Genomic DNA, 16,345 nt, shown 5'->3' with positions numbered 1-16,345 from the left:
GTTTTGAACCACGATCCTCAGATCTTAGCCTCCTGAGTAGCTAGGATTACAGGCGTGAGGTACCAGTGCCTGACTCAGCATTAAAGTTTAAGAGAACATTTTGCGTTTGGCTTGGGATGGCCTGAGAGTTGTGGCAGTCTTTCCTGGACACTTGTGCCCAGGCTGTGGATGTTGCTCAGCCATGGGCCTGTGGGAGGCATCTCGGTAGCTCCTGAATTTCCTGGGTCAGCCACAGGATTGAGACTGATGTGTGCATCGGGTGAGAAGGGCCAGGGATCCAAGCCACACTAGGAGAACACACTTCAAAAGGCTTTTATTGGATTTCATTTCCAAAGCACAGCAAGTTCAGATGGTTTTACAAGAACCCTGAATGACTGCAGGGCTATTTTTGGCTACTATAAAACAAAACAAAACAAATCCGAACACACACACAAACATCCCAGCGTGGGCCCTGCTCACCATGAGGTCTCTGGGAGATGAACAGTTCCAAAAGGCACTGACTGGTGATATTGAGGGCTTCTGCCCCTCCTCAGGCAGCCAGCTCAGCCAAGGCTCTATCCAAGGGGTCTGTGGACCAGTACTGGTCATCCCAGCCCAGGAACCAGCCCACGAAGGAGGGAGGCTCGAAGCCCTGCTTCACAACAGTGATGGGGGTCCGCCGGTCCCGATTCGCAGGGTCCGTCTCAATATACCGCTTAGCTGCAGACACACACAGAGGAAAAGGACATTCGGGGAGTCTTACTGTGTCTCTCATCAGGAAGAGGGTGCCTCAGGACGAGGGGCCTACCCCTGCCTTGGACACCAGCATCCCTTCCAGGCAATGACACCCACATGATTTCTCTACCACGCTGCCAGGAAGACAGGAAGGGACAGGGCTGAGGCCGTAACTTCCTGTTTTGTCTAAGTTCTCAGCTCTTTACTGGAGTTTTCACTAAGTCAACTCTATTCCTCGACCCCTAGCTCTGTCTAACATGGAACCCTTGGCAAGTTCAGCCCCTGTGCATCCTGGGAACCTGTTGGGTTTTGTTTGTTTTTCCTTCCCCTGAGACACCCTCAAGGTTTTCTGCTCTTCACCACCTGCTGTGGTTTGGAAAGTAGTGAGAACTTTGTGGGGAGTGATAAGGACGTGGGCCCTTGCGGAAATCTTCTGGTCACTGAAGGAGACAGTGGGACTCCACCCCTTCTTCTTGCTCTTTTTCTAAGTCCCGACTATGAGGCAAATGGATATTTTTTCTCCCCACATGATTACCCACCATGATATTTTGCCTCATCAAAAGCAACAGGGTCCATTGACCATAGACTGAAACCTCTTACATGGTGAGCCAAAATAAACTTTCTTTTTCTTTTTCTTTTTTTTAGGCTTAGGGCTTGAACTCTGGGCCTGCACACTGTCCCTGAGCTTTTATGCTCAAGGCTAGCACTCTACCACTTGAACCACAGCTCCACTTCCAGATTCTTTTGTAGTTTAGTAGAGATAGGAGTTTCACTCACTTTTCCTGCCCAGGTTGGCTTCGAACCTCAATCCTCAGATCTCAGCCTCCTAAGGGGCTAGGATTACAGGTGTGACACACTGGTGCCTAGCTAAACCTTCCTTCTTTATAAGCTGATCATCTCAAGGTATTTGCTATCTTAATAGAAAGCTGACTAACACTAACTAACAGGCAGGTCTAACCATGGAGGAAGAAGTCCCCTTCCAGACTGATACCAGAAGCTTTTCCCACCAACCCACAGCCAAAGTCCCACAGAGACATCAGTCCTCACCAGAAGTCAAAGCTTCTGTCTTTTCTTCTTCCTGAGAATCTTTTCCAACCCAAACGAACACCTGGAGGGAAGATAGGAAATTACTAAGTTCATGAAGGCCACTGACCAAATTTACAGCTGGGGGAGAAGGTTTTGGGTACCAAACTCCCTTTACAAAGCCCACAGACAGTGACTGGAAGAATGTGGAACAGAGATTGCAAAGTGATAACCCACTAACATGTTCTGTTTTGCTGATCCTGGGATTTGAACTCGGGTCCTGGGCACCGTCCCTGAGTTTCTTTTGCTCAAGGCTAGCACTCTACCACTTAAACCACAGCACCACTTCCAGCTTTCTCTAAATAGTTTATTGGAGATAAGAATCTCATACTTTTCTTCCTGGACTGGATTCAAACCATGATCCTCAAATCTCAGCCTCCTGAGTAGCTAGAATTATAGGTGTGAGCCACCAACGTCTGGCTCACCAACATGTTGAATTCCAATTTGTCTTGAAAAATGGGAGAATCTGGCAATACTGAGCTTTTGCCTTGACTTGGATAAAATGGAGCAGTGGTGGTCCCTCTGATGGAGAGTCCCACTTCACCACAGACCCTACCATTCCTTCATGCATCCCCACCCCAGCCTGCTTTACTCATTACCATTGTCAACATGGTGCCATAAGACCCTGAGTTGGAGATCTTCTAGAAGTTCACGAATCATCCCTTTAAAGATGTTTGTTTGTCACATGGATGGTAAACACATTCTCATTCATTTGTTCATTCATCAAAGTACACAGAGTATGAAAGGAAAAGTTATTGACATCATATGCTACTTTAAACACACTCACACACACACACACACACACACAGACCCTGTGAGGACCAGACCTGGTATCTGCCTCTGCTTCATTTTACTGCTTTGTCACTTCATCCAAAACAAAAAAAGCACTGACATAACCAGGGGCTCTGTTACTCCTCGATGAAGGAGTGAATGAATGAGTAAATGAATGAATGCCATTCCCCTACACTGAGTCCTCCTCAACAGGCTCCCCCTAGGAGATGAAGAAGAGAGCCCAGGCCCTTCTCAGCCCGGAGAGGCACTACCAAAGCTCCAGGTGATGCGGGACAATTCACACTTGAGTGATGAGCAGTTTAAAGCCAGAGCACCACTCTCCAGAGGCCACGGGGACAGACACCAGGGCCAGGGGGACAGACAGGCCACCTGACTGCTCGTCTGCCTTTCTCTGGCCTTTTGTGTGGTTGGAGCTGCAACTGAGGAAACGGAAGCTGAGCACGCAGAAGTGACTTGTCCCAAGCCAAGGTTTTTGTTTTTGTTTTTTCTGGCAACACCTAGCGCTGCCTCTTTAATTTACCTCCTTCTGGTACCGGGTCACACAGCTGGAAGTTCAGCTTCCTCCACGGCCTGTGGCCCTCACCTTCTCTCCTTCACTCACCTGGTCCCAGGTGTCCAATAGCATCACGTCATCCGTGGCCAGGTCTTCCTGCATGAGCTCACCAGGGACCTCTTCGATCTGAGAAGAACCAATGGAAGTTAAGGCAGGAGCTGCAGAACTGCTCTACCACACTGGTCCTTCAGACCATCTCTGCTACCCCTGCCGTTCAGTATCACCCCTTTGTCCTCCGCCCCTGGGGCAAGCCAGCTCCCTAGCTGGGGAACAGGAGAGGCCAGACATCTGTACACTTACCACGAAACGTCCAATCTTGTTGGAGCAGGCAAAGAGGCGAGGAGGATGGGCGTCCATCTTCTTGTCCTTCAGCCGTGGGGATGTGCGGTAGGCTGCCCTCCCACCCAGAGCCTCCCAGAAGCTGTCTGTGGGGGGGAGAGGAGGGAGGGGGACCGCAGCAGTTACAGTGGGATGCCACTGCCCCCTAGCAGGCCTTTTCAGACCTGGAGACAAACCCTGCCCACGTGGATGAAACCATGCTCATCCCTGCCTTCATCTTAAACTCCCAGTGGACAGAGAGAAAAGGGACCTGAGGGACTGTGGTGATGATGAAAGGAAGGCCCAGAGAGGGTAGGCTTGGCAGTAGACACACAGCAAGGGACAGCGGGACTGCAGGATGGGGATAATTATCCGCTCTCAACAAATGAGGAGCTCAGAGACATTAAGCAACTCACCTAAGGTCGCACAGCTGATACGTGGTAAAAGCCAGGATGCAGAATCTTTTCTAACTTCAATTGCCCTGTGTTTTCTACTTGATCCACACTGTCTATGCCTGCCCGGGCCCCACGTGGCTATTTACATTTAAATTCCTTACAATTAAATACAATTAGAAGTCTGATTCCTCATTTTACTAGTCGCATTTCTAGTGTTCAGTCGCCATCAAAGTGGAGCTGGTTGAAACAGAACATGTCCCTTCTATTGGACAGGAAGCTTCTATCGGACAGATCTGCTGGAGACATAAATGCCTCTCTTCCCTCCTTCCATCAAACACGCCATAAGGGAGAAAGAGCTGAAGAACCCACAGGAAAGACTAAGGACTGACCCAAAGAACTTCCTGAATGATGATCAGGAAACAAAGCAGATTCAAAAGAGGAAGAAGAGATTGCTGCGGATCTGGTGTCATTACCCCTGCCTCGAGTCTCTCAAGGCTTTCTAGCAAATGACTGCCTCTTCCAACCAACCTTCCTAGACTACCCAGCCAGCGTCAAGCTCTCCCCTTCCTTTAACTCTAGAGACCCACCCCTCACTGCCCACAGAGGCTCCTAGCTAACCCAGGACATGGCTGAGGAACCGCAGGCTCCCTGTCGGCACCCACCAGGCTCGCTTCCTTCTGCCACCTGCGTGGGCCGGGCCTGCAGCACCCTCAGGAGCTCCTGGGCCCCTGCCTTCTCAGCATCGCTGGCGCCTGTGCCCACCCAGAGATAGGCAGCGGAGGGGGTCTTCAGCACAAAGGCATCATTGGAGTTCAGGGCACCAGCTTTAGGCATTACCTGAGAAGGGAATGTCCCCAATTTATTAGAAACCAGATACAAAAAAAAAAGCCCCAATCCCTTCCTCACAGCCCCAGAGACCCAGACCTGGGGCCAACCAACTTTGGCCTGGTCCCCATTGAGCCTAGAATCCACCGTGACTAACCACAATGGTGTGGGAATCTGGGCTGGAGTGTCCAGGGTTAAGGAGAACTCTGGAGAACGCTGTCCAGAAAAATGCAATCGCAGGACTGGGAATGTGGCTTAGCCCTGGGTTCGATTCCTCAGTACCACGTAAACAGAAAAAAAAAAAGCTGGAAGTGGTGCTGTGGTTCCAAGTGGTACAACATTGGCTTTGAGCACAGAGAGGCTCAGAGACAGCACCCAGGCCCCAGAAAAAAAAAAAGAAAAAGAAAAGCCCGCCCCCCTCCCCCCCACCAATCTTGCCCAGGATCTGGAGCACTGCCCATGGAGCCTGACAGATTTCAGAGCTGGTGATTCCCCTTATGGTCCAGGACCTGGAATTACCTCCACGGCTCTAGTGGCTCCTGAGCTGCTGGCCCGGACTTGGAAGAGGCGGGTACTGGCAGGGGCTGTCTGCCCACCATCTCGGGAAGTGCCACCCTTGTAGATGATCATGGGCTTCCCGCCAAACAGGCTCATGAGGTGAGCGGGCTCCTTGCCCTGCACCACACGACTCTAGCGGAGAGACAGGAGAGCTGGTCAGGGGAGGGTGGACAGAGGATCAGTCCTTTTTTTTGTTTTGTCAGTCATGGGACTTGAACTCTGGGCCTAGGTGCTATCTCTCAGCTCTTCAGCTCAAGACTAGAACTCTACCACTTGAACCACAGCACCACTTCTGGTTTTCTGGTGGTTCATTGGAGATAAGAGTCTCATGGATTTTCCTGCCTGGGCTGGCTTTGAACGGTGATCCTCAGATCTCAGCCTCCTGAGTAGCTAGGATTACAGGCATGAGCCACCGGCTCATCAGTCCTTCTTTATGGCACTGGGCCCAGCTGCCAAACAAGGCCATTACTGAGCCTGGCATGCAGCACCAGGACCCCACGGCACGCAGGCGCCGAGCAGGGAAATCAGACTTGCAGGAAGCTGGAGGTGATGCCAGGGCCTGGGGTCCCCTGGGTGTCCGTGGCTGCTCTTCCATCTCCTCCCCCCCCCCCCCCCCCGCACTGAAGACTTCCTTCCAGTGCTGCCCCTGAGTCTGGTCCAAGAACTCAGAGAGCCCACATCTGCATAGATTCCCTTCAATGGAAGCCCAAGGACTGCCTGTGGGCATTCTTCCATAATGGTGATGCCAGGTCCAGATGTGAGGGCTGGTGGAGTGGTACCAAGAGCCTTCCAGGTCTGGAGACCCCCCTGCTTGGCCACTGGTACAGTAGGGAAGGGAGGGGTGAGAGCTGGCCAAGGCCAGTCACCTCCAGCTGCTTCTGGCTCTGTTTCCCTCATTCACATCGGAGGCCTGGCCCCAGACAGCCAAATGCAGTGACCAGCTAGGGCTGAGTCAGAGGTCAGACCCTAACCCTACCCTACTGGTGAGAACTTGCGCCCTACCCCAATCTCTCAGGACCTTCCCCTGCAAAATGGGGCCCAAATTGTTCCTGCCAACTCTGCAGCAAGATGAGTGAGTATCTCATTTAGTACCTGGCACCCAGGCCAGCATGATTGTCAGTACACCAGCTCAGATCCAGAACAGAGTCCTGCCCAGGCCAAGGGCAACAGATTGAGCAACAGATCCCAGGTCTGCTTCCCATCAACCCTGGAAGGCCTGGCCACACCCATTACCAGGGCTCCTCCCAGCAGCCAGAGCCACCTTCGAAACCTGAAACGCCCTTGCTGAGCTCAGATTCACCAATCAGCGAATTCCAATCCTTTCCCAGGCCAAAGTCAACACCCTCACCATCACCCCCAAGGGACCTGTCCCTACTGAACCTCATAACATGGCCCCTCTCCCTTCCCTCTCCCTCCCCTCTCCCTCCCCTCTCCCTCCCCTCTCCCTCCCCTCTCCCTTCTCTCTCTCTTTTCCTTCCCCATCCTGATATCCAATGTCCCTCCCACCTCAGGCTCGGTGCACAGAACTCTTCCCTCTGCCTGGTTTGTGCTTTCCTTCAATCAACACCTGCCCAACTCTTACTCATCTGTTAGGCCCTACCTGCAGTGTCTCTCTGGGAAGAAGGGAGGTCTGGGATTTATGACTTTCTACTTCACATATATTATATAAAGAAGGAGCCTTCTGTGTCAGGGATGGCTCTAAATGCTTTACATATGAATGTAACGAGTGCTTAGTCCTGTAAGTGGGGTAGGGGGGGTGGGGGGAATATTACCCCTATTTGGAGGACACAGAAGTATCCAGAGGTGAAGGGAGGATTCAAACCCAAGATTGCTGTCTCCACATCCATCCTCTTAATGGCTTGGCCAGGCTGCCTATCCTACTACCCGATCCTGAAGTGTATTATCATTCTGCAGGCTGCTCACATCACAGTATGTGATGATGCATTCTTACTCAATGTCTCTTCATTGATTGGAAAGCCCATCTGGATCATCATGGCTGCAGACATGATGTCTAGCACATAGAAGTCCTGCAATGTGGATGGATGGATGGATGGTTGGATGGATGGATGGATGGATGGATGGATGGATGGATGGATGGATGGATGGATGGATGGATGGATGGATGGGTGGATGGATGGATGGGTGGGTGGATGAATGGATGGATGGGTGGGTGGATGAATGGATGGATAGGTGGGTGGATGGGTGGATGAATGGATGGATGGATGGACAGATGAATGGATGGGTGGGTGGATGGGTGGATGAATGGATGGATGGACAGATGGATGGACAGATGGATGGATGGGTGGGTGGACGGTAGATGGATGGATGGATGGATGGATTGATAAGGCCCAGGCTACATCTCAGAATGGCAGTGGACTGGCTCACCTGGACAGGGGTACCTCCCAGCTCCTGATCCAGCTGAGCACTCAAGATGGCAGACGCAGCAACCTCATCCTGGGTAGACTGGGCGCCCTGCCTGAAAGAGGGAGTGAGACAAAGCACTGAGGTTTGTACAGAGTCCAGAGTCTGAGAAAACACCATCCGCATGGTGCAATGGAGATGGAGATAGAGATGGAGAGCCAGAGCCAGGAGCCAAACCAACGCTCTCAGCTCGGCCTCCTGTCTTCTCACTTAGATCCCAGTACAGCAGATTTCCCCATCCTAAATGGGCCACATGGGTCTGCCAGCCATGACAGGTGCTCAGACACCCAACTGTGGGATGTACAAAAGTAGCCAGGACATTTCTCTGCACAGAAAGACAGAGAATAAGCTGAGTGGCGGTGGCTCACGTCTGTAATCCTAGATACTCAGGAGGCAGAGATCTGAGGATTGTGGTTCATAGCCAGCCAGGACAGGAAAGTCCATGAGACTCTTATCTCCAATTAATCACCAAAAAAATCCAGAAATGAAGCTGTGGCTCACTTGAGTGAATGTACCAGCCTTCAGTGAAAAAAGGTATAAGGGACAGCACCTAGGCCTTGAGTTCAAGCCCCAGCTGGCACATGTGCGCGCCCATGCACGCACACACACACACACACACACACACACAGCAAGAAGGAAGAAAGGATTCTTATTATTTCAAATCAAAAGTTTAAAAAAGAAAAAAAATCCCATAGTTAATAATCAGACAGGGAAGCTGTATAGTAAGAAAAATACAAATAAAAAATTTTTTAGTGCTGGGGCTTGAATCCAAGGTCTCACATAAACTAGACAAATGCTCATCCATTGAGCTACAGCCCCAGTACCCAAACACAGATTGAAAGTATAACAAGACAGCACTGTATAAACTATCAAGTTGATGAACATCCAAAAGCCTGAGAACACAGTCCGCTGGTGTGGGTTTAGGAGAGACTCTCGCAAGGAGAGGGTGGAGATGTGAACTGCCACAAGAACTATCAAGGGAAATCAGTGCAATCTATCAAAATGTCAAGTTCCTGGACTCTGACCCCAGCAATCCCTGGGACATAAGCCTGGAGGAACTTTCCCTAAACATTCCACATGTTTGCTTAAGGTTATTAAAGTCTGTGATGCCTATAACAGCTCAACCCAAGTCTGTACAGCAGCATCAACCCAAGTATGTCCCAGCAGGAAACTTGGTAAATAAAGCACACAAAGGAATGTTATACAGCTGCTAACAACAACTAAAACAAGGAAGCTGTCTACATAATGACCTCGACTGGCCTCCAGCCAAAACTTAGCCAAAAAATAAAGGAGCAACAAGGCACTGGTGGCTCACACCTGTAATCCTGGCTACTCAGTGCAGGCAAAAAAGTCCATGAGACTTTATCTCCAATTAATCAGTAAAATGCCAGACTAGAGATGTGGCTCAAGCGGTAGAGTGTCAGCTGAGCACAAGGCTTGAAGCCTTTAGTTCAAGCCCTATTACCAGCATAAAACAAATACATACATACATATATACGGGAGAGATGGAAAGGGGAAGGAAGGAAGGAAGGAAGGAAGGGAGGAGGAAGGGAGGGAGGGAGGGAGGGACTATAGTGAACCATCTTTTGTGCAAACAAGGAAGAGAATTAGGAACAATGAACCACATTTGCTTGCATTTGCATGCAGCATTGCTGGAAGGACATCTAGGAAGTCTGAAAAGTTTTGACCCATGTAGGAAAGGAGAATAAGAGTTTTCAGTAGCACCTTTTTATTCTGTTGTGATTTGAGACTGTTTTTGAATTATATCCTGCTTTAGAAGAATTAAAGATTTTTATTGATATATGTAACAATTGTACATATTGTGGGGTAGAGAAAAATAATTTAATTTTTTAAACCTATATAGGAAGTGGAGCTGTGGCTGCACTAGCTTGTAGAGCACTAGCCTTCAGAAACAAGAACAACAACAACTAAGCTCAGGGACAGTACCCAGGCCCTGAGTCCAAACCCCAGGACTCGCGCACACAAAAAAGACAATTAAAGGGATAAACTTATACAGTGTTGCACATAGATTTTGTGCGAGATGTTGTATTGGTTTGCTTATTTCTAACGGACCACCTCTCCCATAATGGACATGGTGCATTTCTATATGAGGAGGATCAAAACTATCTGAAGGTGGGAGGTGAAAGTAGGAGGATGGAGGACTGAGGTTCAAGGCCAGGCCCAGCAAAAGTTAGTGACACCCTATTTCAAGAACAAGCTAGGTGTAGTGGTACATGTATGCTGTAATTCCCAATACTCAGCAGTCAGAGATAGGAAGATCACTCAGGGTCGGCCAGAGCAAAGTTAGTGGAAGAACTAAAAGCAAGGGAGCTGCCTAGAAAGTACCAAGTCCTGAGTTCAAATGCTAGTGCTGCCAGAAGAAGAGGAGGAGAAGAAAGAAAGCAAAGAAAGGGGAAGGGAGGGGAAGGGAGGGGAAGGGAGGGGAAGGGAGGGGAGGGAAAGGAAAGGCAAGGGGAAGGGGAAGGGAAGGTCACTTAGAAACCTCATAGGCCCTGCCTATGAATGAGAACTATTCCCAGGAGAGCCTGGGTGTCCTCCCTCCCCTGATGCCCCACCAACCCCACTCCCTCTCCTCCCCAGCAAGGATCCCTATGTTCCCCCAACACACTGAAGGCCCATGTTCTCACCAGTTGTAGATGATCTGTCCCTGGCGGCCACCGTGGCGATAGTTGTACAGAATGATGTAGCTGTCGCCACCGTAGAACTGCCCGTATGTGGCAGGGTCCACAGCCACTTTGTCGGAACCTTCGATTCTCCAGATCTGTCAGGGCAGGGCAGAGCTGGGGTCAGACACTGTGCCCACCCCCTCCCCACCTCAGCCAGACAGAGCCCACAGCGGGGTGACAGGATAGCTTTGCCTAGGTGATTCCATTTGGGCTCAGCCAGAAGTTAAAGATAAACCTCCAGTGGCTCACGCCTGTAATCCTAGCTACTCAGGAGATCTAAGGATCATGGTTCAAAGCCAGACGGGCTTTGAACCCTTATCTTCAATTAACCACCAGAAAGCCGGAAGTGGCGCTGTGGCTCAAGTGGTAGAGTGCTCGCCTTGAGCTGAAGAGCTGAGGGACAGTGCCCAGGCCCAGAGTTCAAGCCCCATGACTGACAAAAACAAAAACAAAAAGCCTCCCCAATCGTGGAGCCCCCCAGAGGCAAAGCTGGGACCCACTCTCAATGTTCCTACTCTGGCTTTATCACACATGCCCCTGTCCCATTCTGCACTCTCCCTGGGGAGCTCCTGATGAATCCAGCCCAGTGCAGGCTAGGGACTGGACTCAGTCAATCTCAAACTCCAGCTGCTTAGAGGGACTAAGTATCCCTGAGGCTGGCTGGCAGTCTCTGCAGAACTCTGGAGACATGACTTGTTCCAAGTGGTCAAGAGGCTCTGCTGCGCCACCTGGTGGCAAAGTAGAGACACTGACTCCCCAGATGAAGGAATCATCAGAATCTCATCAATCAGCAGTGGAAGACAGAGAAACAGTCTCCAGTAGAGATGGTGCAGTGACCAGGGGGTGTCTGGGGATGATCGAGGGACAAAGTGGCCAGGACACAGCCCGGCCTCCCCGGGCCCTCAGGGCTACCTGTTTCTGGCCTGTGCCATCATCATCCATGCCGTGCTGGGCGGCCATGGCGGTGGAGGTATGCAGGGTGGCAGCATCAAAAGGCACGCGCTCCACGTTGGCGATGTGGCTGGAGAGATAGGCCAAGCCTGGGCCGTCTGTCTGGTCCGGGTCCCTCCAGTTTTTAAAGAACTGCTTGAACAGCGGGGTCTCCCCGCCCTCAGGCAGAACTGAAACCTGGGAAGGAAGCGGGGAGGGGCACGATGTACCCAGATGACCCAAAAAGGGGCATCAGGGAAACCCCAAGTGTCCGGTCCACGTGCAGATCTCCCTCCCACCCAGCCCTCCCCTGCCCTCGCTTCGCCTCCAAGACATACCTGGGTCTGCCGGGGGTAGTTCATCTTGGAGATGAAGTCAGACGCTGTTTTGAGGGCAGCCTTCCTCTCCTCCGTGTTAGCCTGCTTACCTGGGGGCCGCCAGACAGCGATGGGGGGAGGAGGAGAGCATTAGGAGCCTGAGCTGAACTGAGGACTCCCAGGTGCCTGTCTGGGGTCGTGGCTGATGATCGCAATCACCATAACCACTGGGTTCCTTTACTGATGCAATTTCATGTCATCCACACAACAGTCTCAGGGGATAAAGGTGGGGCTTCTGGGGTCACAGGGAGCTTTGGGGGTTGCCCAAGGCCACGTGGCAGGTGGAAAGCTACGATTCAGACTCTGCCCCATGGACTGAGAATCCTGCACATGGCAGAAACCAAGGGCTCCTCCCCACTGCACAGGCAACTTTGTCCCAACCCCAAGAACCTCCCAGCGCCAGGTGAGCTCCTGGGTCACCTGTCAGCGCCCAGATGTCTCAAGACCCAGGTTCAAGAGCCCAGAGTATATAAATTGTAACCACTGTACTGCACATGTTTGATAATGTTCTCCCCACCCCCACCACCCCTCCATCCTCTTTCCAGAACTGGTCTCAGAGCACCTTGGGAGGACCTTCACGATCCTCTCAAAACACCTCTGCGACTCTAAGCGACCTCTAAGAGCCTCCCATAAATATTCTGCATGCACCAGGCACTGTGGCAGACACCATGTAGTCCCAACCACTTGAGAGGCAAAAGTAGGAGGATGGTAGTCGGAAGCTGGCCTGGCAAATGTGTGAAACCCCACCTGAACACACAAACTTTGAAAAGCAAAAGGGCTGAAGGCATTCCTTCAATGGTATAGCACTGACCTAGCAAATACGAGGCCCTGAGTTAAATCCCCAATACTGATGTGTTTGTTTTTTTAATATGCAAAAAAATTCCAGCTCTAGCATGAGATTGCTCAACAGAAACCACATCACCTTCGTGAATGGCTCTAGTGGGCAGCTACATGGTGCAAGTTCTACTACTAGCATTATCCTATCCAATTCGGCCCAGAGAGGGTGCGTTGAGTGCCCAAGATCACCCAGCAAGTTGACTGCAACAGCTAGGGTGTGACCCTAGACCCCTGATTTCCATGGTACCCACTCAGGTGCTTGCCACGCTCTTCCCTCTCCAGCACCGAGTGTGCAAACCATTGGGATTCCCACCCAAGCTCTCCACACCCAGGTGGGACCTCTGCTCCATCCTCACTACCTTTCCAGACGAAGATCTTCCCGTCCCTGCCGTGGTCCAGGATGAAACAGTCCTCGGACCTCAGGGCCCCCTGGGCAAAGGGGTTCTCATCCGCCACCAGGGAGACAGACATGGTGCCTGCGCCATTGGAGACCTAAGAGGGTGGATAGAGGGAGGCGCACGTGAGTGTCTGGAGCACTGTAGGAACACCCAGGGGACTGGGGAGGGGAGGGGAGGGGAGAGGGAGGGAGGGGAGGGGAGGGAGAAGAAGGGAGAGGAGGGGAGGGTAGAAAAGGGGAGGGAGAGGAGGGGATAGAGAGGAGGGGAGGGAGAGGAAGAGAGGAGGGGAGGGTAAGGAAGGGGAGGAAAGGAGGGGAAGGAAGGGAAGGAGAGAAGGGGGAAGAGAGGAAAGGAGGGGAGGGAGAGGAGGAGGAGGAAGGAAGAAGGAGGGACAGGAGGGAGAGTAAAGAGAGGAAGGGAGGGGAGAAGAGGAGGAGGAAGGAAAGGATGGGGGGAAGGAAGGGCAGGAGAGGGGAGGGGAGGGAAGGGGAAGGGAGAGCTTGGTGGCTCCCATGTGTAAACACAGCCTACATTCTTCCTGCAGGAAGGCAATGGGAATGCATGGCACCCATAGGATGAGGGAACTGGAAGCCCTCCCTCCATACACTTCCCAGGCCCCACAGCACTGCGGGGCGGGAGGAGGCGGGGCCTGTCCTGACCCCACGCCCAGAGGCTCACCTTGTACAGCTTGGCCAGCTTGCGGTTGGCGGCGTCCTCCTTGGCTGTGTCCTCTGTGCCTTCAGGCAGAGCTGGCTTGGGGCCCAGCACCTGCAGAAGGTGGAGAGGTGGGAGAGCAGTGGGTCATGGGTCTGCAGAGTTCTCTGGGAGCTCCCTGGCAGCCAACAGCCATGTGGAAAGACTCCCCAGGGCCCTCAAGGGGCAGGCTGTCCCTCCATGACAGTTCTGTGCGTTCCCAGGCCTCCTGCATGTGGCACTCACCAGATCTGCCTGTCAGACTCCTGCTCCCTGCCTTCCATCCCCAGGACTGCCCTTCACAAGGACCCCTGCTTGCACCACAGCTGACTGGCTCTCCTGTGGCCCAGATGCCGTCCTACTGCATCCTGGCACCCATGACTGAATGCACATTCACGTCTCCACGCTAGGCCTGTCTGGCCTTACCAGCCCAGCTGCTGGGGTCCACATTCCTCTTCTCCATAAAACCAGCCCACTGCTCTTTCCGGTATCACCCACCCCACCCCCTGCAGGCAAATGGGAGGCTAGTGACGGTGGACCCTGCTTCCCAGCTTGCCTCTATGGACTCTGCCTCAGAGCACAATGGCTGACAACCTCATCACCCTATTGAGTCCTTGACAAATCTACCACAGATGATCAGAGAGGGGCTGGACTTCGGCTAGCCCCAGGGGCTGCTGGGAGATGGTCTCTCCCAGCTCTCCTTCAGAGCTCACACTCCCAGCATGCACCTGGGCTTCTCACTGGGCTCTTGGGGAAGTGTGATCTCCCGGCAATGCCAGGCCCTGTGGAATATTTCCTCCCATTCATCACATGAGACGGCAGAAGCAGCCTGCCCTCTGCCCCTGCCCTTGTGGCCGTCGGTGGGTACCTGCAGCATCTCCTGAGGCTCAGCACCTTCCTCAGACACGTGAACCTGGGCCCGGCCACTCCTCTCGTTGTCCCGAATACCCTTGGACACCTGTGTGGCCTTCAGTCTTTCAAATCGGTTGCTGTTGGAACCGCACCACTGGTAGATGTTCTGGAAGACAGACACGAGGAAGTCATGCCCTGGCCCTCTGACATGCCCTGTCCAGCTCATGCCAAGGAGGATGCTGGGGGGGGGGAGGGACGGACACACTATGGTCTGTGCTCACCCAGGAGAGGGCTGGCAGGGCCACACAGGTGTTACCAAGTACAATGAGTGTGGCCCGCCCATCAGAGAACAGGGCTACGCAGTATTTTGCCCCCCACATTGTAACTTCATCTAGTTGTGTCACTCATATACACACAAAAAAGAGTACTGCTAGGTATCTCCTCCAAGTTTGGTGGTCATTGTGATCATGGTGGGAGGAAATTTCACAGGGTCAGGTCACTAGAGATACTGAGGCCGTGCTTGAGGGAGGGGGTTGGTTCTGTCCAAAGCAGGCTGTTACAATGTAAGGTCTCCCCCTGGGTTTTGCGCCATTTACACACTTTTCACTGCTCACCCTTTCTACTTCTGCTGGGGGATGAAGCAGTACAGAGCTCTCACCAGACACAGTGGCCAGACCTTGCATTTCCTAGACTCCAGAACTATAAGCTAAATGAACTTCTTTGGTTTATAAATTGTCCAGGTATTCTGCTATAGCAACAGAGATTGGATGGAGACACCTGCCAGTGGGAAGATAACTTGGTACCAGCACTTTGGAAAGCCACTTGGCTGTAGGTACTAAGGCTCAGTCTTCCTATACCCTCAGAGCCAGCAATCTTGCTCTGAGAGACATATCTGACAGAGCAGAAGCACAGTCTACCTAGAGACCGGTGGAAGGTTGTCCTGAGGAGCCCAAACCAGAGCCCACCCCAAGTGCCCATCAGCAGCAAAAAAAGGTAAATCAGTTGAAAGTTAGGAAGCAGAGAGAACAGGTGACCTACAAGTGAAGACAGAGATACAGACGAACCTCAGGCATGCAAGGCGCTGCGAAAGAATTCACACACAAAATGGCGAGTGTTTGGGTGTGTGGAAGGGTCAGAAGCAGGCAAAACAAACCTATGTTGTTGAGAGTTTTCTGGATAATGCCCTCCCTGGGGAAGCACGGGGACTGGAAGGGGGTAATAAGGACTGTGGATGTTTGCTTCTTTTCCTTTTTTTGTCCTTGATTCCCCCTGGGGGAAGGGGAGGAGATGTTCCACCATTCCTACAAGTGCCAATGCCAGCTTCTATTCCAACTCCTAATTTCAAATCTTTATTTAATATAAAGACTATATGAGATAATTTATACATAATATGTAAATATAGCTACATAAAACACCTTTATTTAAATGTGTTATGTAGTCATATATTTAATATAAATATATTTGTATATAATATATAAGTATAATTAAAATATATAATATATTATTATATAATTATATATTAATGTGTACTCAGATGGAGGACACATTTAGATATTAAACTGGTAAGAATAGATACTAAACTTGATCTTAGCCAAAAGGCTGAGAAGGGGTAAGCGATGTTTCTTAATCTGGTGTTACATGCCAGGGTTTGCTTTGTGAAATCAGTAGAGGTGTACACTCAAGATTATTCTAAAGCCAAGCCTGGTCACAGACACTGGTTATCTAGCACTGGGGAGGCTGAAGCAGGAGGATGGTGAGTTTATGGGCCAGCTTGGGCTATATAGTGACTTCAAGGCTAGGTTGGGTTACATCAATGTGAGATCTTGTCTCATAAAAAAAAAAGAAAAGGGGAGAGAGAGAGAGCTTACACTAAATCAATATGAACACTATTCAACTATGCACATGAGTTTGG

General features: G+C 51.4%; 1 protein-coding gene and 1 pseudogene across 3 annotated transcripts in view; both read right to left on the bottom strand.

The window, feature by feature from the left end:
- Positions 1-296: 296 nt before the first annotated feature.
- The window catches only part of Gsn (gelsolin), a 57,913-nt gene continuing 41,864 nt past the window's right edge, over positions 297-16,345 (bottom strand). For all 3 annotated transcript variants that reach the window (XM_042678616.1, XM_042678618.1, XM_042678615.1), the window contains 13 exons: positions 14,450-14,599; positions 13,567-13,656; positions 12,850-12,982; positions 11,615-11,703; positions 11,259-11,474; positions 10,308-10,441; positions 7,624-7,714; positions 5,200-5,370; positions 4,518-4,692; positions 3,443-3,567; positions 3,191-3,268; positions 1,762-1,822; positions 297-699 (listed from right to left, as the gene is read on the bottom strand). In XM_042678616.1, coding sequence (XP_042534550.1) covers positions 530-699; positions 1,762-1,822; positions 3,191-3,268; positions 3,443-3,567; positions 4,518-4,692; positions 5,200-5,370; positions 7,624-7,714; positions 10,308-10,441; positions 11,259-11,474; positions 11,615-11,703; positions 12,850-12,982; positions 13,567-13,656; positions 14,450-14,599 — 1,683 coding nt within the window. In that variant the 3' untranslated portion in view covers positions 297-529. The remainder of the gene's footprint in view (positions 700-1,761; positions 1,823-3,190; positions 3,269-3,442; positions 3,568-4,517; positions 4,693-5,199; positions 5,371-7,623; positions 7,715-10,307; positions 10,442-11,258; positions 11,475-11,614; positions 11,704-12,849; positions 12,983-13,566; positions 13,657-14,449; positions 14,600-16,345) is intronic.
- LOC122107153 lies at positions 15,933-16,044 on the bottom strand (annotated as a pseudogene).

The sequence above is a fragment of the Dipodomys spectabilis genome, unplaced genomic scaffold (assembly GCF_019054845.1).
Source record: "Dipodomys spectabilis isolate Male_0828 unplaced genomic scaffold, ASM1905484v1 ptg000046l, whole genome shotgun sequence".
NCBI lineage: Eukaryota > Metazoa > Chordata > Mammalia > Rodentia > Heteromyidae > Dipodomys > Dipodomys spectabilis.
Note: the sequence above shows the minus strand (reverse complement) of the source record. Positions and strands in the feature narration are given on the sequence as shown.